The sequence below is a fragment of the Herpailurus yagouaroundi genome, unplaced genomic scaffold (assembly GCF_014898765.1).
Source record: "Herpailurus yagouaroundi ecotype Mexico unplaced genomic scaffold, PumYag 28, whole genome shotgun sequence".
Lineage (NCBI taxonomy): Eukaryota > Metazoa > Chordata > Mammalia > Carnivora > Felidae > Herpailurus > Herpailurus yagouaroundi.
The window spans coordinates 43551221-43573862 of NW_024412376.1; the positions used below are offsets into that span (position 1 = coordinate 43551221).

Genomic DNA, 22642 nt, shown 5'->3' on the forward strand with positions numbered 1-22642 from the left:
ATCACCTCGCAAAGGCCCCGCTTCCAGATTCATATTGGGGATGAGGTTTCAATATATTAATTCGGGGGTGGAGTGGGGCACATTTTCAGTCCAAAGCACTGTCTCTGTTTTCACATGCCCTTTTCCACTGTGTCTTGTCCTCCTCTATAAGGACACTTATCACTGGATTTAGGGCCTCCCTGGATGATCTAGAACAATCTCATCTTGAGATCTTTAACTTAATCATATCTGCAAATACATTTTTTCCAAATAAGGTGGCATTCACAACTTCCCGAGATTAGGATGTAGACATGTTTTGAGGGGCCACTATTTGCTATCTATCTGTCTCCTCTTTTTTTTTCTCCCAGAATGCTGAGTACGCTGTAGTTACTAGTAAATGCTTATTGATTTGAAAGTGTGCTCATTTTAAAGTGACCCAAATTAATGGTCTGATTGCCTGCACACTTTGTTTCAAAGATGCTGTCATTAGCTCTAAGGACTGCACGGACATAAAGACACTCTGACTTTACAAGGCGAATATATGTTTCGGACTAAAGATCAAACATCTAATAGTCACACCTAAAGCAACAACAGTCAGTAAATTGAACCATTATTATAACCTGTAAGATTGCTATTTTTCTCAGCGTCGATCCTTGGGCTACAATTAACTTCCTAGGTGGTCTTGAGGATTACTAGCTCCCAGCAAGGTATAAATGTCTCAGTTGAATCGACCCTATTTACCCTTTATTAATTTAGATGCCCTAGAAGAGAGAGAAGAAAAATTGGGCAGAGCTTTAAAGATAGAGGGAGACAATCGTAGTATTAATATGCTTGCTTTTATTTGATTTGCTGAAATTGCGTAAGTTCTAAAACAAGGACAGGCATTCACCATGTTCTCCTTAGTTCTGCAAGCGGCATGGCAGAGAGGATGGAGTGCATGGGGGGAGTGGTCAGGAGACCCTGGGCACGGAACCCGAGTGCTGGATCTGGAGACCCAGGCCTGGTTCTGCTGCCGCTGCTGTGGCCTTGGGCAAGTCACTTCATTTCTCTGGGTTTCCGCTCAGAAAACCTTTTCAGGGAACCAGGTGGGCTGGACGAAGTAGTTTTTGAAACTGTGCTTCTTCTGAGCTGTGGTGCTCTTCTAACCTGCTCCCAGACGCAATCCTCATGGTTCTTCTCTCTGTGATGAGAAACTGGATTTGGTTCAGAATTTTAAAACCGTGGTGTTCTTGTTTCTCCTCGTCCACCTGCTTGCAGCGGAAAGCTACAAGGAAACTCAGATGGTGAAGATTAAAGAGGAGCCCATGGAGGTTGACATCCAGGACTCGCATGTCTCGGTATCACCCAGCCGGAATGTTGGCTATAGCACTTTAATCGGGCGAGAGAAAACCGAACCCTTACAGAAGATGCCAGAGGGCAGAGTGCCCCCAGAGAGAAACCTCTTCAGTCAGGATATCTCTGTGAAGATGGCTTCCGAGCTTCTCTTTCAACTGTCAGGTATGTTTCTGTGCAGAAAAATGTCAATAATTGGGAATAATTGGAAGGAAAGCCACTCTAACAAAGCAAAAAACACCTGCATTATAGATTTGTCAAACAAAAATCAATTTTGTTACTTTAACACCCATGCTGCCACTCAAACTAACGGTTAATAAAACGTTGCCAAGTAGAACTCCTGCCAAACTTTCGTTAATAAATAGTTAAGAATCATTTGAAATTAGAACTCTATTCAATTCTGTGCAAATGATCCCTGTTGTCTAGGCGAAACATCTCACCTCTAATTTTGCTTAGGCAGTTGATCTGATTAGCAGCCTTTTTTTTCTCCCCTAACGTTCAAAAGATAAACTTCGATTTACTCCAACAGTGACTGAATTACCATGAATTCCAAATTAGTGTGGTTTGAATTAAGGAGATTGTACTGTTTCTAGCCAAAAGAAAAAAAAAATCAAGGAAAAGGAAAAGATGAAAATATGAGGACTCTTTCCAGCTATAGCCTTATACAGCATTTTCTGTAAACCAATGTTTCTACTTTGAATACTTGGAGTTTACAGGTGTAGGAATTACCAGCTCTGCTAGAACAGACAAGGGTCCTATTTGTTTCCTTTGTTAACTCTTTCAGGCTGCATATTGTTTGTCCTTAACAAATTTAATATGCTGTTATTATTTGGACATGATTGAGATTGGAGATACCTATACATACAGGATTCAGATTTGTAAGAAATACACATACCTTGCCGGTAGTCAAGCATTGGCTTACATATGGAAGTTCATGCATCAGTAAAGTTTGTTACTAATGTTTGATAAACTCTGGTTGTTATGGATAACATATTCAAAACACCATGAGGTGCCTCATTATTTAAGCATTTACTTGTTTTCCCCCCGCTAAGAAAAGTATCGGGGAAGAGAAAACAAGCTGCTAGAATCTGCATGCCATCATGATAGTTCACCTTCTTGTTAGCCTGGTAACACACCCCAGTGCTTGAAACTATCAGTTGGTCCTGAAAATGGTGACTTCCCAGTTCTCGAACAAGGATTGTATCTGTGCAAAGTTCTGCAGTAACAGAAATAGTTAATTCTATAAACTTAACGGGACACACAGATCTCTGCAAGCTCCCAAAAGCTCCAAATCATACAAGATGCATTTTTTTTTTTAAAGCAGGCTGAAAGTGTATCTAAAAACAATGTAACTTTGGGGGCGCATAGGTGGCTCAGTCCATTAAGCATCCGACTTTGGGCTCAGGTCATGATCTTACAGTTCATGAGTGCGAGCCCCACATCGGGCTCTGTGCTGACAGCTCAGGGCCTGGAGCCTGCTTCGGATTCTGTGTCTCCCCCTCTCTGTGCCCCTCCTGTGCTCGTGCTCTGTCTCTCAAAACTAAATAAACGTTTAGTTTATTTATTTATTTAGTTTTGAAAATTACTTAGCAGTTAAAATTTGCACAAGTGAGGCCAGTGTGGTTCTTTTCAGAAAGTCTCTGTCTCTAACAGTACATTATCACTGTCTACTATCATCGAAAAACTTTCTGTGGAAGAGTTCTCACCCTAGCACTGTCACTTACTGCCTGGGTGACCTCAGGCAAATCTTGGAGCCTCGATTTCCTGCTCTCTGAAAGAATACTGCCTCTGAATCCAAATTCACCCCCCCCCACCCCGCCCCGTCGTTGTTCAGAGGACAGAAAGCAACTGTCCACACCCAGGTGTGCATGCCGTAGCTTCAGACCAGTGTTAGAAAGTATTGGACAGATGTTGTAAACCTTTCGTTTTCCCAAATATCTGGGAACTCCCTACGATCTGGAGTTTTTTGCTTGCCCTGACATGGAAATCTGAAACCCTTGCAGAGTTGGCCAGGTTTTCTCCGCATACTTGAGCCATTGAGAGCTGTGACAGGGCAGAATCCTCACATTTGAACTGGATCGGGAAGGCCGGAGTTCAACATTTGTGTTCTTGAAAGCTAATTAAATAATTTCTGACAGCTGGTAGATACAGACCTCAAGACAGAGTAAGGGAGGGTGTACCTCTGCTTGGCTAATGATATTTTTTGTCCCTCGTGACATTTATCAGAATAAGCGCTTGATGACTGCAGAGCCCAGAGGTCTTGTGGCTGTTTTTATATCCCCTCTCACAAAGGGGCCTGACAATACGGAATGCTTAAAGGTTGTCATCAAAGTCAGAAGCGGAACACTTGCAACCACTGCAGTTTTCGTGCTGAATCAGAGGAAAGCAGAAATTTTCAGCTGGGGAAAGATACAGTAGAAATAGCTGTTTTTGTGCACATCTCTGTCTGTGTATATGTACTTATTAAGGCCTCATTAAAATCTGACAACACACTTAAAATTTGTTAGTAACTGTTTCCCTTTGATTGGTTTTTACTAAAATATTTTTGCGGAGGCTCTCTATATGCTTTTCATGATTGTCTTTGTGAGTAAGACAGGGAGGGTTTGCATACTTACAAAAGAAAACCGCAGGAGGGAAAAAGAAACGCTAAGGGAGTTTCTGCTTAAGCCTTAGAAGATACAAATTGAGTAAGAACGACCTGAAAGGTATATGTTTCATTCTTTCTCCTTACAGAAAAAGTGAGCAAAGAGAACAATCACACAAAAGAAAACACCATTCGGACGACCACCAGGTAGGTCATTTTATGCGGGGGGGTCCCCTCAGAGCGCCCACTGTGTGGGGCCATCAGGCTCCAATCACGTGTTGCACATTGGTCCCCAAGCTGTTTTCTCCCACGGGGTTCAAAGGAGTCATGCCCTTTGCCACCAGTTTGTGTTAAAAATTTGACAGAAACAACACAGAAAGGAAGGACACCAAGGGGGAGGACCACTAATATTTATCAAACATCTAAGAGCTGGTACTTGGCTGGGGAATTTTTCATATGTTCTCCTTTCTTATTCCTCACAGTAGTTTTGTGAAGTAGATAATATTCTCCTCTTTGCAGAAGTTTCTTGACTTGGGAGTTTAAACGGGCTGTGCAGCTGTAATTGGGAGCCGGGTCTGTATCTCAGGAAGGCCTCCCCCGCTCAGTCGGTAGACCAAGGTTTTACTGCAGCTGTGCTCCTGAGTAGCTCGGCAGCTGGGGACTGATAATTTGTCACCAAGGATATCACAGCATTGTGAGGAGGGCAGAAAAATTAAAAAAATTTTTTTCAACGTTTATTTATTTTTGGGACAGAGAGAGACAGAGCATGAACGGGGGAGGGGCAGAGAGAGAGGGAGACACAGAATCGGAAGCAGGCTCCAGGCTCTAAGCCATCAGCCCAGAGCCCGACGCGGGGCTCGAACTCACGGAGCGCGAGATCGTGACCTGGCTGAAGTCGGACGCTTAACCGACTGCGCCACCCAGGCGAAAAAATTTAAAGCAGAAGAAAATGCTTGAAAAGGCTACAGGAAAGCCATTATTGCTAACAGCTGAACATAAGGAAGCTTTCCATTTGCCAAAGGCAGTTTGAGGAGGTCAGCCAGTGGTGCTGCTCCTCCCCATCCATTTGCCATAGGAAAGGTAGGGGTCCAGCCAGTGGTGGTGCTCCTCCCCGGCCTGGAAAGCCGTCCAGACCTGAAGGGTTCTGCGCAAGCTCCAACAAGTGCACACCCCACCCCTGCGGAAAAAGGAAAGCCTGGGGGGGGGGGGGGGGCGTGGAATGCGACCTCTAGCTTTGAAGGACCATTCCCTACCCCCACCCCAGGCCACCCCCCAGCTTCTGAGTTAGCCCAACATGCAGGCTTTACCGAATGAAATAGGAACAGAGACTAGGAGGTGTCAGCTACCAAGAAGGCTTTAAATGAAGGAACTTTGCTTTCCTGAGCAAAGGGAACAGTTGACCGGTTTTGTCTTTTTAATTCTTACAATGAAAGATAAATATGCTTTTCTTTTTGAGGCGGTATGAACTGACCGTGGAGTCTCATCAGGCACATGAACGGTGCTCATTTGAACCTTAACCCGAGTTGTTGTTTTTTTTTCTTTTTAATTCTATGAATTGGAATTTAGAAATATCAAATATCAAACAGTAATTAAAACAGAGCAAGCTGGCCTCGCACGAAGTTCACGGCGCATTAGGGAAGGGAAACCTGCCGTAACAGACCAGAACAGTGGTGCTGGCCTTGTCTCTCTGTACGCGGGTGGAAAACGGGGCTCGCGATCTTGTCTGCGCATTGTTTTGGGAAGGTCTGGGGGCTGGGAGGGCTATTTGTCTATTAAGTTAGTTGCTCAAACAGGAAATGTAAGCCGCTGCAGATTCCAGTGGACCTTCTGCATGTATTCTGAAGACCATCTAATAAGTCTTGTGTCCATGGGTGTGAACACGTGAAATTGTCCCGCTTGGGAGATACTGAAAGACAGCAGACGAAAAATAATAAATGTTAATTTTAATTTGCAGTCCTAGGTGTCTTGAAGTGCCATGAATCTAGGTTTCCTAGAAGCAGAGCCTGAGATAGGGATCTGGGAACGGGTTTTATTGAGGGAGTGCGCTCAGAGGACCATGCTGGGCCGTGAAGGGGCAGGAGAGGGAAGGGGAGGTTGTGGAGCAAGGACGCGATTTTCACCGGATTCCAGCTTCAGCTGGATCCCACAGAGAATTCTGGAGCATGAATTGCACCACAGGGTAAAGCCTGCCTGGAGGCAAGGGGGCCGACTCTTTGGACCACCGCCCCTCGCCATACTATTCACTAGCTTCAGGTCACCTCCAGCCAGGGTTGAGTAGCCTCCTAGTTGCAGGGGCTCCAATGGCGAAGGCAGTTCTCTCGCTCGCTGTTAGCAACCAGCACCGCCAGCCGCCTGCGGATGAGTGCGGTAATGCAGGAAAGGAGCTGTGGGCAGGACCCAACAGCACCCCCTGTGGTGGTTTTCTGCTGCATCTTTAGGATAAGCTAATATTTATACAACAGAAAGGTGTGCTGCGAAGCCATGTTATTTTATGCTTTTCAGGTGTTCTCTGGGAAGAGTAAAAGGAGGTTTGAACCAGTCCCAAATGAGTGAAATGCGTCTCATAGTCTACATTTCCTTGGCTGGAGCTAGAGCATAATTATAGGATACAAGAAAAAATTTTTTTAGCCATTTGGCAAAAATGAAGCAATCCTTAAATTCTTCTCTTGCTGGGAGATTATGAGTAAGAAGAAATCCAAATGAGATCTTTTGCCCAAAGCAAAGTAGGGGGCTTGCTGTGAGCCCCTGACATGGTATAGTGTTCAGAAACCAGTGTCACAGAATTCTTGGTTTATTCTTCTATAGAATCCTTGGTGTGTTTTTATTTTTCCTTTGAGTAGGAACTTGTTCAATTAGCCTCTCCTCAAATAGATCTCTTTCTTACCTTCTCACCTCATTACTTCAGGCGGAACAGAATCAAGTGGCTTTGTGCCACGAAATCCTGTTTAACTTCAGTTAACTGATAACAGGGATGGGGGGGAAATGCCAACTACCTCTCTTCTTTTTTGATTCCTGTTTTAGAAGGAGCTCTTATTTTGCATGCACAAGGTCAGCTCATGGGGGTTTTGTTTTAAGGTATGATTTGCGATACTTTTCAAAAAAGATTGATATCAAGCCTCAAAATGTCCTTATCCCCAGATATTTAGGTAGTACTTAGCGGGATCTTCTATATTTTCCAGAAGCAGCTCACTGTCCAGAACATGGCTCCTGATTGCAGTCAAGATCAGAATCTGCCACGTAATGAGGGTTGCTAGGTACATTGAAGATAGTTTAACTGAGATCACTTCTTCCAAATGCCAGGGGTGCTTGAGCCCCCTCCACTCAGTGAGATCTCCTCCTGCCCCTAAGGTCTGGATATCCAGGGGGCCGAGGGCAGATGTGCAGTACTGAAGAGAGAAGCTGATTCTCTCCCTGTCCTGTACAAATCCGTAAATCTGTGCACAGTTGTTTGTCATTTTTGGTCTTGACTCTCATTCCAACTGCAGGAACTAAGAAAAAGTGCAGCAGCCTAGAAAGAAACATTGTAACTCAGCATTCCAACATGTGCCTACCAAGGTGCCGATTTCCGTGCCTGGGCACCAGGAGTGCATGAAGCTTGTGGATGCGTGTGCAGCCCACAGTCCTCCATGGCGCTGACAGTTACACCTCCCTCCTCGTCAGATCCTTTCCATTCTGCTGTTTGTTAATACCTCTATTATAAGATGGGCAGATATGGAGAGAGAAAACGATGTTAGCATTCCTTGTTAGCAATTTTTTGAAACCAGGTTTAGGTGAAGCTAAAGGTTGAAACTAATAACTAGCAAGTTTCTGAATCATTGGCTTTCTACCTCATTTTAAAAAAAAAACTCTTTCAATGGAAAATGTCAAACATATACAAAAGTAGGGAATGTGACCATCACTCAGTTTGAACAATTATCATCTCATGACCTATGTTGACAGGGCCCCTCCTTTTGTTCTCCATCCCCCTAAATTATTTTCAGGCAAATCCCAGACATCATTTTAAGGACTTGTTTGAAAATGCCTTTTTTTTTTTCATCCCAAGAACTGAGACTCAGCTACTTAAATAATATCATCTTCCCCAAAGTAAAAAACAATCTACCAAAATGCCATGTGGCCAGGCAAAGAAATCAATCTACTTAACAGCTGGAATGATTGGATCGTGTGGTCCCACTCACCAACGCCTTGGCCTTAACCTTTCCACCCTTGTTTGTGCCCTCCTAGGGGCCCCTTCACCGAATCAGCCCTTTAGTTGGAACTTCGCTGTAAATGCTAAAACAGCAGTTCTTTTTGCCTGTTTAACCTCAGAGTCCAGCAAATTCAATCTAAGGGTAAAGAAGGCTGTGTGTCTCCTTTGAGATAGTGTGTGGACTGAGTGTTCTTAATGCCATTCTACCTGATGAATGAGATGAGGAGACAGTCTGGCCAGACCCAGGAGAACAGAAGGACTGAACACTTAAGAGACTAATAAAATCCTGATTTTTCTATTTCCTTTCCTAGCACAAGCCTAGATTCTGCAGGGAATAGATAACCAGCTAATATGTATCATTTGTTGATGAAAATATATGAGGCATGATATCATAACCAGATCCCAAAGTTTAATGGAATAAAAAGAAGATCTACATCTTCTGACATGGACCATCACCCAGCCAGATGCTGGATAAGATCGAAATAGGAAAATGGAACCCTAGAGTAAGAATCAGATAGCTCCTGGCAGGTGAATTGGATATGCTCAATGTTGTGTAACATCAGGAACGTCAAACAATGGCTGCCAAGAACCCTCTCTTGGTTATTTGTTCTCCCTTTTACGCATTAATAATTCAGTGTCCCCGGGGATATAAGATTGCAGGCCTTAAGAAAAACTTCTCACACCTGGTTTGCTTTATTCCAAAAGTAAGGAAGCATTTGCCCGAATTGTCCTTTTCTCCACTATAAGACAAAAAGCAGAAGTGGGAAAATCAGAGAAGGGTAGACTCATATCCTGCTGTGCCAACCAACATTTAATTTGCCCAATTTTCGGAACTTGAAATGTGGGCTATTTGTTATGATTTAGATAATGGCTCTTACAGTGCTTACTAAAAGACATATGCACTTGGAGGTATCCAATATAGAATTTTCCTGTGTGACGGTTTGAATACATGTCCTTAAATATTTATGATTCAGTAATAGAAATTGCACACATTTAGAAAAGCATGACGTGCTGCCTCAATTTATATAGTTTCCTCTTTTCATTTTTTGGAAGGCAAAAGAGAATAATGCTCTATTACCTTAAAAAGTAAAAGATTACTCACAAAGAATACCAGATTAGACAAAAACGATTAAGAAAAAAAAAAAAACAAGAAAGAGAGCAAATGAAATTGGTGATTGTTGAGTAGCTCTCCACATAGTCTCATTATCCATTAAATGTTAGGACTTTAAAATTAAATGCATTGAGATTCCATTTCTAAAAAAAATGGAAATTGCTACTAATTTCATGGAGTCCCTTCAGTTAAGATATTCACTGCTTTTTTTGGTGAAGTCAAGGCTCTTGGTGGGCCATATGGTGCCACTGCAAATTTTAAGACACCCTTCCTGAAGATACTGCCATCTGCTGGAATATTGTCACAATAAATACATAAATCTCTGGTATCTGTGGAGGTGTGTGGTGCCTTTGTGCAGTGCACAACCTGCACCACTGTCTGCAGCTGCTCTGACACAACTGTTGGCCTAAGTGTCTTTTCACTGGTAATACATCCTTTTCAACTTATGTTTGAGTTTTTATTTTTCAAAGAAATTAAAACTCATTCCTGAGAATAGTAGGATATATATATAATCGCAATGGCCTGAAATTGTTGCTGCCACTTGGACTTTTTCCTTATTTGACCAAACCTTTCTTAGTACTTTTATCTATTCCTACACTCCATTGTCCTGTAAGCATCGCCTCTGCCATTTTTCTTTCCATCTGTGATGTCTATATTGAACTGTTATAGTTGAAACAATACACTTCCAGAACCGTTTGGTATCGTGTTACTCTGAAGAGACAGGTTTAAATCTCCTTTTGAGGATCTGAAGAGGGCTGTGCCTTTTCCTCATTTCCCACGAGCTCTGCCATCTTTATTTCTCCTGGCTTGCAACAGTGTTCGTTGTTGTTTGTATAACTCAGAATGGCCAGGGATGAAGCATACATTTGTAACTCTCTGTAAGTAGACATCTAGCTTTCTCTCTTAGCCACCTTTGACAAATTAAGCAGGGGTGACATGATCAAAAGGTCTATGCGACTCAGGTGCTAGTTCAATCCCATTGTTCTTTTCTGGGATTTTCTCTTGAGTGTGTCTCCACTTTTACTAGAAATATATCAGGTACGCAAGGGTTGACCTCTAGTTTGGGGGTTGAGAAGCCCTCTTGGATGATGCAACAGGCCAGGAAGCATCCATATCGCACTGGCGTTACCTACAGCATCCACAGGACAGAGTCTTGCATCACTGCAGGGAAGACTGCGTTCGTCTAGTCTCCGCTCACCTCAGCAGAAAGCCCCTTGTCCTTGTTGATGCTCAGAGTCAGGTTCCTGTGGGAGATCCAGGTCCCTCGCAAGCTGACATTTTGCAGATCCGGATATGCAGGTTCATTTCCTTGGCCTGCGGTTGGCTCTGGCTCCCGGGGTCTGGCCTCCCCGCCACAGCGGCCCTCCACAAGGCCTGGCATTGTGCTTCTCGTCCTGAGAAGTTTCCTGGCTCCAGAGTGGATGAATGCTCACAGCACCAGCAGGAATTGTTCCTGAAAACGTGGTGTTAGGTTGTACAGATTGGCCTGCCTCTGAGACAACCCTAAATAGAAGGCATTTGTGCTTTTGCAAGAAGAAAATAAAAACATCGCCAATATCTACTTCTTTGTAAGATGCTCTGTTTTTCTTCTGTATTTTCAACAGCCTCTCTATTCCATAGCATTTGGCCCTTCTCCAGCTGGAGCTGACTGATACTGGTGGAATCATAATTTACATACAGTTGTCCCCGCCTATGTCTTAAAACTGCCTTCAATCAGGGGTGCCTGGGTGGCTCAGTCGGTTGAGCGTCCAACTTCGGCTCAGGTCATGATCTCACAGTTTGTGAGTTCGAGCTCTGTGTCAGGCTCTATGCTGACAGCTCAGAGCCTGGAGCCTGCTTCGGATTCTGGGTCTCCCTCTCTCTCTGCCCCTCCCCCGCTTGCGCGCGCTCTCTCTCTCTCTCTCTCTCTCAAAAATGTTTATTTTTTTAAATAAACATTATAAAATATTTTAAAAATAACTTTTATTTCTAGAGAATATTGGAGAGCATAAAGAAGAAAAAACCAATCATTTATAATCAATCCTGCTACTTAGAGACAGCCACTGCTAAGTTGGTCGTTCTTCTGCTGGCTGAAGTTTTCGTCCATTTATATACACATACTTTCCTATAAAAATTGGATCTTACTGGGGCGCCTGGGTGGCGCAGTCGGTTAAGCGTCCGACTTCAGCCAGGTCATGATCTCGCGGTCCATGAGTTCGAGCCCCGCGTCGGGCTCTGGGCTGATGGCTCAGAGCCTGGAGCCTGTTTCCGATTCTGTGTCTCTCTCTCTCTCTGCCCCTCCCCCGTTCATGCTCTGTCTCTCTCTGTCCCAAAAATAAATAAAAACGTTGAAAAAAAAAAATTGGATCTTACTATATATATAGTTTTGCAGGTTTCTCTTTTCACCCAGCAGTATATTAAGAACTTTCTGTGTCAGTAAACATAACTCAATATTATTCTTTTAATGTTTACGTAGTATTCAGTGTTTGCATGTGTCATAATTTATTTCATCAGCCCCCTGTTATTAGATATCAAGGGTTTGGTTTTGTTTTGTTTTCCCAAGTTGTTGCTAATATAAACAATCTGGGGATAAATTGACTCAATAAAGCACTCAGTTTTCAGCCTTTTGCATGAATTGTCTAATTGACTTTCCAAAAAGTTGAATCTACAATTCTACCAGAAGCTAACGAGAGAGAGAGAGAGAGAGAGAATATTTTAAAGGTCTTCTGCTTTATCATTAATTTTTTTTAACAGTTGGGAGGTTAAAATTATATTTTATAGTTAAAATCTTTGTATTGATTGATTCTTAATGATGTCAAGCATTTTCTTCATGGAGAGGCATTTTTATTCATTCTTTTGTATATTTTCTCTTATTGTCATTTATTATTCTGTTTGGTGGTTTGGGTTGGAATTTTTGTTTGGTTGTTATTGATTTTTTTATTATGAAAAATTTCAAAACAGAACAGAAGGATAATGAAATAAACCACCATATTCCTATCACCCACTGAAAAAACATTTGTCACACTTTAGTTCACAACCCTTTTCTATACTTTAAGATCACGTATACTTTAAAAAACCCTATACTTTAAAATCACATCCCAGACATCATAACACTCAGCTGCAGACTCTTTAATATAGATCTCTGAAAAGATAAGGATATTTTCGACAATATCATTGTACACCATACAGAATTAACAACACATTTGATTGTTTTTTAATTGCTGAGAAAGTTCTATTTGATCGGTGCCAGCTGAGTATGCAGTCATGTCAGTGGGCCAGGAGGAGAAGGAGGACATTTTAGCTTTCTTGTCAACTCTGAAAATTAAAGATGAAAATCTGGGGCTAATACGAGTAGTATAATGACCTTGGTTCTCATCTGCCCACAAACCCCCTTTAGAAACCCACTGAGTCTGCAATGCAAGCCTCAGTTTGTAGACAAATGTCCTGGCTGACGCCTGCCAATGGGTAGCAATTAATTCACGCTTTATTCACTACAATCCTTTCTCAGAAAATGTGTGCACCCAAGGTGATCGATGACTGGGTTTCCAGGCCTGCCCCCTGGGGTCATCAGTGGTCTTCTCTGTTATGTCCACTCCCAAGCTTGAATAGGGAACTTGCTGTTTCAGATGGTCAGAGTTGTCTTCAGGTCCAAGGCTTGCAATCATTTTTACTCTTGGGCACTCTTCTCCATCCCTATGTTCAAATTCTTTTATTAAAATAAATACATACATACATAAAATCATTCAAGAATAGGGCATCCTTATTTCTCTGGTGTTGCAAAGAGAAGGACAGTGTTCATGAACACCATTGAAGCTGTTTTCATTCATTATAGATGATTATCTTTTTAACTGACTGCTAGAATGTTCATAGGAAAATTGGCACCGACTGGTATACCTAAAATATCTGGGCCCGTTTCAGAAGAAACAGCTAATCTCTCATCCAAAGAGAAACTGAGGGCCGAAGCTGGAAGTTTGGGCCCACATACAGTCCAACGTGACATATAGTGATTGCTATACCTTAGCAAAATGACCTTACCAGCATTTTTATAAAGTGCTAAAACTTCTTTTACAAGGATCTGTGGAACTGAGTATTTAACATATTTCCAATGCAATCATTTATAAATGTTACAAAACACATAGATATGTAAGTATATAAAAATATTTTAAGTATCTATTATTCTATTAGAAACTATTGACAAAGAAAGTAATCAAGGCCAGTAATATTTGAGATAAAAAGAAACACTGCCTACAAATTCACATGTTAATCATGAAAATTAAGTTGGAAATGAAATAATGTTACTTGACCTTTTATAAAAAATGAGATATCTCATTTTTTAAAAATGAGATTATCTCACCCAGCCACCGCCTGGGTGGCTCAGTCGGTTAAGCGGCCGACTTCGGCTCAGGTCACGATCTCGCGGTCCTTGAGTTCGAGCCCCGTGTCGGGCTCTGTGCTGATGGCTCAGAGCCTGGAGCCCGTGTCAGATTCTGTGTCTCCCTCTCTCTCTGCCCCTCCCCCATTGATGCTTTGTCTCTCTCTGTCTCAAAAATAAATAAACGTTAAAAAAAAATTTTTTTTTAAATGAGGTATCAAAAATAAAGCGTGGTGATGTTTTGTTGTTCGGTCGTGAGCATATTTTCATGCAAGCGGCTCCAGCTTCTCAGAAAGTTTCTCGTGACCTTAAGGTACTTGGGGAGATTTTGAGAAGATTTAGTTATAACCGACCCAAATAGTCCCCCTATTCGTTATCTTCGAATAAGCCCATCTTTTGTATTTGATGTGTTGGAAAAGCTTAACAAAAACAGCCCTCTTTGCTCTTTGGCAAGGACTGTATTCTGTCAGTCCTTTGGCAAGTCCTGGACTTGGTCAGCCCTGTCCAGGTTTTGTTGCAAGAAAACATTTCCGACTTGTCGTCCTTTCCCTTAGTGTCATTATGTCTGCGTGGAGACTCCATGCGGACGTTACCTGTATCCATTTCAATCTGTCACGTGTCTCATATGCCACATGGTCAGAGAGTCCTTGAACTACAGCAAGGTTTATTCTCAGAATCACTGTTCTGTTGCCTACTTTTTCTTAAGGCATGGAAGATTTTCTCAACCACTGCTTCCTGTGCACTTCAAGATGTTAATACAGCGTGTCACCCTGAGGGTGTGTCCCAAGGTCTAAGTGATTCAGAGGTCAGAGTTTTAAAAATATCAGTACAATGGTTTTAGGTAAATATATGGAATTTCAGCCCTTTAAAAAAAAACATGCTATATTAGAACAGAAAACTAGGATTTTACGGACTTGAATTAATAACGGGGGCTGAGCAGAGATTGAGGCAAGCCCCGTACACAGGGCCTTCTGATGAGATGGCCGAGGGGCTGGGGTCTGCTGGGGAGCAGGTAGCAGCCACAGAGAGCAAACGTTGACCACCACAGAACTTTTCCACTCCTTTTGCAATATATTATAACTTCTCAGAAATATCTGAGTCAGATCATCTATTCTTAAGATTTCCTTAAAATAAAACAAAACAAAACAAAAATTAACCCGGAATCTTTAGGACATATTTTATGCAGCTCTTGGAAAAATTCCTGAAGCCCTGTTATGCAGTATGATACATAGCTGAATAGATAATCAAGTGCTTTTACTTGAAAATACACCATCTTTTTTTAAAATTTTTTATTCATTAAAGAAAAGTTTGCAAATGTGCAAAGGAAGTCAGAATGTCACTTCAGGATGATTTGTCTGAAACTCTTACCTTCATAGAATTTCCTTCTACCCTGAAGTATACAGATCTTTACTGGTTCTGAGTAAAAACGCATTACAGATCAAAGTCTCTCTTCCTTGTTTAATCTTTCTTTTCTGTTTGCCATTCCCAAGTTCAGTCCTAAGAGTTATTATTGTCCTTGAGAAGGAAAAAAAATTTCTTCTCTGTTGGTCCTTTAAAATAATTGTGTCATTATTTATTTTTTTAATTTTTATTTTTTTAATATAATTTATTGTCAAGTTAGCTAACATAGAGTGTATATACAGTGTGCTCTTGGCTTCAGAGTAGATTCCCATGATTAGTCACTTACATACAACACCCAGTGCTCATCCCAACAGGTGCCCTCCTCAATGCCCATCACCCATTTTCCCCTCTCCCCCACATCCCTCCCATCAATCCTCAGTTTGTTCCCTGTATTTAAGAGGCTTTTATGGTTTGCCTCCCTCTCTGAAACTATTTTTTTCCCCTTCCCTTCCCCCATGGTCTTCTGTTAAGTTCCTCAAGTTCCACATATGAATGAAAACATATGTATCTGTCTTTCTCTGACTGACTTATTTCACTCAGCATAATACCCTCCAGTTCCATCCATGTTGTTGCAAATGGCAGGATTTCATTCTTTCTCATTGCCAAGTAGTATTCCATTGTATATATACATCACATCTTCTTTGTCCATTCATTCATCCATTGATAAACATTTGGGCTCTTTCCATAATTTGGCTATTATTGAAAGTGTTGCTGTAAACATTGGGGTCCACGTGCCCCTATGCATCAGCACTCCTGTATCCCTTGGGTAAATTCCTAGCAGTGCTATTGCTGGGTCGTAGGATAGGTCTATTTTTAATTTTTTGAGGAACCTCCACACTGTTTTCCAGAGCAGCTGCACCAGTTTGCATTCCCACCAATTGTGTCATTATTTAAAAGTACTTCTTCCAACATTCTCTTCTATGCTGTGTCCACCTTCTTTTTCTCTTCCTCTTTGCTTTGTTCTGCTGTTGTCATCAACATGAGAATGCCTGTAACGTTTTGGTTTCAATGCTGGTGCCCAGGGAGGGGTGGTTTGTAAGTAGACCGGCCTTCTGTTCTGCATGAGGCACAGCTCCCTGCTGGCACACTCGGATGTTAAAGGAGGAAATGTTTGTGCCACAATCCGCACTTAGCAAAATGTATCACTATTTACGGCCATAATCTTTTATGAACTGTTTTATTATTTATTGTAAATCTTTCCTTCCTCAGCCCCGCGCTGTTGACCCTACAGGCCATGCCGTCTGATGCCTGGATTTGTCCAGTCACGGTGACAGCAGTGCCCCTTCGTAATTTAGACCTTAGATTTTCTACCAGAGAAAAGTAAAAAGACACATTAGATGTTCATTTCACTTTTACCCACAAGAGAAACTTGAATAGGTAAACGTTTTGTTTTTTCTAAGTAGCAAAAGGCAAGAAAAGTAACAGGGAGTTTACACCAACAGCTTCCAGATGCTGCTTCTGAACATTTATCCGCAATAACGAAGGCTTCCAGGTAGACTTTGTCCAGGGCCAGAGGAGATGTGCTGTGGCAGGTGGGGATTTCATTATATGAGGACAGGTGATGATCTCCTCTCCTATTAGCTGTTAGTTTCAGCCTCCTCCATTACCAGCTTTTCACCAAAAATATTAACCAGAAATAAATCACTTGGTTGACAGTGTTTCCCTTTTTCCACCTCTTTAGCTCACTTTCTGATGGAGAGGCTTTTTCATAGTGAAATGACTAAAATTCGGGCAGCTGGGGAGTCAGGAAGTGAGAGCCATGCAGCAGTCACAAGCCGGCTGCTTTTCTGGAGAACTGGGAACTGACTAAGTGACTAGTTGAAGGATGGTACGAATGTGCTCAAGTTGAGCACATCGGCAAGTCCGTATTTCATTTGCTGCTCTCCTCCCTGGGGAGATGCAGACCCAGCTCATCCTGTGTCAGGCACGTCCTGGCACTCCCCTGTCCACCACCTTCTCCCACCAGTGGCCATCACTGTGGTGTGAACGCAGGGCCGGCCCTGTCCACCGCAAAGCTGGGCCTCTGCCGAGAGTGGATGTGCTTCTGCACTTTACAAATGCATGAGGCACGGGAGAAGAAAAGGAGCTTCAGGAATACCATCTCGACATTCTGAAAAGGACATTGATTGGTGCGAAGGTGCAGGTGCAGTGTCTTCTGTCCTCAGATCATGGGCAGAGTTGAAGATGGCTAATGTCATTGGAGATGTAACCCCGTTAATCAAGCACATGCTATGTAAGGCATCCTGCAAGTTTGGTTTTTCCTGCTCCTCTTCCTGAAACATAGCTGCCAATCTAGGTGGCTGGAAGATTAATATACAAATGTCTGTGTAACCATAGTGCCACCGTGAGCCTCAGATCTGTGCTGAAATAGAGGCTTGTGAACACCTGATGGCCTCGTTACTCTTCCCTCTTCACTTAGGCTTAATCACAGAGATGAGCTTGCCCTCAAAACCAGTGGGTGCAGATGGGGGGGGGTGAATAATTAGGATTGCAAATTGACAGGCCTCTGGGTTGCAGAAGTTTTAGGAAACTGGGGCATATCTTAACTTCTAGAGGGAGGTAAAGACTAAATCATTTTCACGTGCTGTGTTTCTCAGGTGAAAAAGTCTTCCTTCAGTTACCTGGGATCCTGCATACTGAAATGGCTGCTCCCAGCCCCCCTTCAGCCCTCCTTCCTGTATCCCTTCCTTTTGCTCTGTTCGTTCCAAGGAGGATCTGCGGTTCTGTACCGCCCCTGAGCTGCCTGGATGTTAAGGGATCACAGGAGGGAGGCAGTGTAGCTTAGTGGGTAAGAGTGCAGACTGGGATGCCAGCCTGCCTGTATTCAAATCTGAGCTCAGCTCACGGGCACAGACAATCACTCCCTTTCTCTGTGCCCCAGTCTCTGCATTCCTTATGGATAATAGTAACAACCGTAGCCAACCAGTACAGCCCTTGTGAGGACTAACCTGAAGTTAATATACACAAAGTACTTTAGAACAGTGAGTAGCGATGTATGCATCGGTTGCTACTTTTTTTGAGCATGTACTGTGTACCAAGAACATTAACATGAAATACCTTACTTAACCCTTGCAGCACCCTTGCAAAGAAGGTATTTTGAAACCTTTTTCCAGTGATGAAACTGAGGCTAGAGAGTCTGTTGACCGGAAGTCACTTAACTATTAAATGGCCAGTACGGACTGGAGACTCAGATTGTTGCAAACGGTGTGCTAAACCACCGCGCTCCCGGCCTCCAGGGGACGCCTCCCAATGCAGAGCACTGCAGCTGCACGTTTGGCCTGAGACTGATGCCCTGTTAACCTAATATCGTCTCTTTCTAGAGAAGACCTCACATTAGGCTCATGCTGCCTTGGCTTGTGAAGGGTTCTTCATTGAGTCCTTGCCCCGTAACATTGCTTGTCCTTTGTTGCCTTTTTAGTATGCAGCATGACTCCTTCTCCCTGAGAAGAAACCTCTTCTGTGCTGTGCAGGATAAAGCTGCATCCAGGGTAGAAAATTATTTGGAATGTTGTTTCCCTCGGTGGTTGTCTCCCTTTCAACTCAATTTCTTCTCAGTGGCTTGGTGATAACTGGGCTTCACTCCTCACATCGGTGGAGATCTGCGATGCAGAGGTAGCCCATTTCCAGTATTTAGCAAAATCTAGGAGCCTGTTCCTGGCACATACGGTGGCAGCCTCGTCCTGGTTCACCTGGAAACCTGAGGGTTGGTTTTAAACGTACCTTGGGGTGCCTGGGTGGCTCAGGAGGTTAAGCATCTGACTCTTAGTTTTTTAGTGCGGGTCATGATCTTGTGGTTCATGAGTTTGAGCCCCACATCGAACTTGGGATTCTCTCTCTCTCCCTGTCTCTCTGCCCATCCCGTGCTTGTGTGCACACCTCTCTCTCTCTCTCTCTCTCTCTCTCTAAATAAATAAATAAATAAATAAACTTAAAAAAATAAATGTACCTATAGTCTTTACCTGCCCTATCTCTTAAACCATTATTCGGTCTGCACGTGTCACTGCTGGTTTGCCTCATTGACCACCGGTGTCACGATGTCTCATGTGGACCGCTACTCTGGCCACCTGTCTTGTCTTCTGCAAGCCCCACTGCTTTGTTAAAACACAGCAGGACTTCCCACTGCTGTTGGGACAAAGTCAGGATCCCTACATGCAGTGTGCCTTCCTTCTCCAGGCTTTAGCCTCCTCGATGCGCCTTCCAGCAGCTCTGTAGATGGGCTGTGTTCTCTGTGCAGGGGACACTTTCCCCATTTTCCCACAGCCCTACCCTCCCTTCAGGTCTCGACTCAGTTAGCCAGGCTGGCCCCCACAACCTCCCCCCCCCCCGTAACACTGTACCCTCCCTTCCACAGCGTTAGACTCCGTTACAGTTCCCTTTCATGTACCCACACAGGTCTTTGCACTCCCTGAGATTTGGAGTCATGGCTGGTTTTGCTGACCATTATGTTCCCAAGGCCTGGCACGTTGTAGGCACTCACTAGACAGCTGCTGGCGGATCGAGGGAATGGGGGAAGTACCCACCATGTCTCTGTGGCAAGAAGGGTGACATTTTGAGATACCCATTAGGGAGCCCTTTTTGAGATTCTTGATGTCCTCAGAGGAAGTCTCCACATTTCAGACCAAACAGTTTGTGGGTTTCTCCGAACTCTCAGATTTTAAGGGAATTGCTACCTCCAGAGTCACAGTAATATGCAGACTCATTGCCTGACCTTTAACCCTGTGCCTGGGGACCAGCTCCTGGTGTCTCCCTTGTGAACTGTCCGCTCAGACATAAGAATAGCACTGCCACCTTTGTATGGAAGCTCCAGCACTACCCAGGTGGGAGTGGAGAAATCTTAATACTCTGGGTTTGACCAACAATCCTCCAAGGTGTCTCTGTCCTTAAAAGCCCTTTGATTGTTAACCGCGTCCTTCACCGAAGAGTTGGAAATTAACCTAGTCACCCAGAAGTCAAAAAGACTCTTCAAAATCAGAGTGACTTTTTCTTCGTTCATTTTATACAAGAAAACTCTACACTTTCTGTCAACTTGTAGGTTGGCTCATTTATGCTCCTGTTTGAGTTAGGCAAAGATGCAAATAAAAAATAACTCACATTTATTGAGCACTTAGTGTTTACCAGGCACTACAGAAGCATATTCTCCAGACCATCTTATTCAGTCCTGACAGCTTCTCTGTGAGGTGTGGATGCTGTGATCACCCCACTTTATAGGCAAGAAACGGAGGCTCGGAGAAGCTCGATAATACGTGTAAGGTCACACAGCCGAAGTGGTGAGGCTGGGATTTGAACTCAGAGCTGCCTTCCTTTGAGCACGTGCTGTTGGCCACCTTACAGCATCGCCTTATCCTTTCAAGTATTCTGTATCACTTGCAGGTTATAAGCTGTTTGGCATAAAACAACGTTTCCCCATTTCCCATCACCTACTAGCCTGTAGCGGGTTCACTCTTTGAGCCCCTTTAAATTGTTTTATGTTTAAGATATAACTAAAAAGCATGCCATACAAAGTTGCATTAAATCTGGCCTGACAGTCATATCAAATAATTGTGAACTAATATATGTTTTACTTCTTGTACTTACAAGAAGTATGTCTTCCGTCTTTATCTTAATATTTCCTTTTGCTATTTAATGACAGTAACCATAGCCTTGAGGCATGTTTAGAAAAGCAACACTAGTCGTGGCAGTCCTAGTCTCGTGTGCCCTCACATCTTTTCCTTCCCCTGATTTGCAGGGGTGTTTTCAATTTTTTTTTTTTTAATGTTTATTATTTTCGAGAGGGAGGCGGAGACAGAGCACGAGCTGGGGAGAGGCAGAAGGAAGGAGACAGAATCCGAAGTGTACTCCAGGCTTTGAGCTGTCAGCACAGAGCCCAATGTGGGGCTTGAACCCGTAAACTGAGACATCATGGCCTGAGCCGAAGTCGGAGGCCGAGCTGATTGCGCCTCCCAGGCTTCCCCCTGGTTTGCAGTTTCAAAGGGGACCTGATCTCTGCAGGCTGACTCTCCTTGGCTTGTGGGAAGGTTCCACCAATCCGACGCCCTGTTGGGAGAAGGGGGAGGGGCTTAGGGAAGGCCACTCCCTTTCCGTCTTCTGCGGGAGCTGCATGTCCTGCAAGGTGCGGACCCTACCAGGTGGCCCCCGACTTTGGGCTCCGTCTACCTCCTTCTTTTGTTCCTCCAGCCTCAGGAAGGCACCAGCCTGTGTCGGGCTGCATTACTGCCCCTATGGACCCTCACCACCTGTGTACCCACTTCCTCCATTAAATTTCCTCTGTTGTAGAGAAAGACAGATACCATATGTTTTCACTCTTATGTGGATCCTGAGAAACTTAACAGAAACCCATGGGGGAGGGGAAGGAAAAAAAAAAGGTTAGAGTGGGAGAGAGCCAAAGCATAAGAGATTCTTAAAAACTGAGAACAAACTGGGGGGTTGTGGGGGGTGGGAGGGAGGGGAGGGTGAGGGATGGGTATTGAGGAGGGCACCTTTTGGGATGAGCACTGGGTGTTGTATGGAAACCAATTTGACAATAAATTTCATATAGTGAAAAAAAATACAAATAAAAAAATAAATAAATATCCTCTGTTGTAAATAAATTGGGCTGTCGTTCTCCAGGTTGGACTGTACTGATAACTGCAGTATTCACACATGTGATCACATTACTTATTTACAGTTTACTTTAGAGGAATGGATGGTGGATGCTACAATTGGGTTAGAAAACTCTGGTTAAAAGCAACCAAATCCTTTGTGTTCGCTGCAGAGCAAAACCCTGGCTGGATGTCTGACATCCCTGCTTCTAGTTCTAGCTGAGCCACTCGGGGAACTGAGAATCAGTCAAGTCAGGGCCTCAGTTTCATGGGAAATAATGGGTCCCCAGGGTCCTTTCAGGAGTCCCGTTAGCTGGTTTAACTCCTTCCAAAACAAGATGGTTCTAGGATGCAGTCTCGGTTTCCGTGGGGACCGGTGAGTTATCTCTTAAAGTGCACTGGCCCCTGACTCTGGCCTGCCTGCTGTCCTTCTGATGCGTGCTATTGGTCCTAAGCGCCCAGGTGACAGAATGTGCGTGAACCAGGGTGAATCTCTCGCTCCTCTGGGAAGAACCTCAAATAGGCCTTCGTGATTCTGATCCTGATCCGGGCAGTTGGTCTTCATCTGGGCACAACACACTTAGTGAACATATAGTACAAGAGTAAAATTTACTGCTCAGCTGTCCTGACTGTGCTTAACAATGTTTCAAAGATGGTGATGTTTCACATATTCACCTTAAATATAAAACCAACAGACAGAATATACAGACAGCACTTGTCTGATGTAATATATTTTCTCCTCCATTTTAAGCACAATCTTCTTAGAGTCTCTAAACACCATTTTTTTTTTAAAAGGTACCTTATCCTGCATTTGTGTGTGTGTGTGTGTGTGTGTGTCTGTGTGTGTGTGTGTCTGTGTGTCTTTGGGGCCGGATGCTCTGGGTAATGTAAGTAACTTTGATTTACTAAACTTTGCTCTGCTTTCCCCCACCCCAGCCCTTTCTTTTCAGAAGATACATTTAGACAATCACCATTCACCTCTAATTCGAAAGACCTGCTGCCCAGTGACTCTGTGCTTCACGGAAGAATATCAGCGCCAGGTATGGAAACATTATTGACTTTGCTTCTACTGTTGGTTGCTTAAAATTACTTTTCTGAAATGTGTAAATTCTCAGATACT

The 22642-nt window shown here is 43.4% G+C and overlaps 1 protein-coding gene across 11 annotated transcripts in view; it reads left to right on the top strand.

Moving 5' to 3' along the window:
- The window catches only part of ZNF827 (zinc finger protein 827), a 143630-nt gene that overhangs the window by 59051 nt on the left and 61937 nt on the right, over window positions 1-22642 (top strand). For all 11 annotated transcript variants that reach the window (XR_005789506.1, XR_005789515.1, XR_005789516.1 and 8 more), the window contains exons 5-7: window positions 1237-1476; window positions 4045-4102; window positions 22459-22562. Coding sequence is in view for 8 of the 11 variants with exons in the window: in XM_040473048.1 (XP_040328982.1) it covers window positions 1237-1476; window positions 4045-4102; window positions 22459-22562 (402 nt within the window). In the remaining 3 variants the exon portion in view is untranslated. The remainder of the gene's footprint in view (window positions 1-1236; window positions 1477-4044; window positions 4103-22458; window positions 22563-22642) is intronic.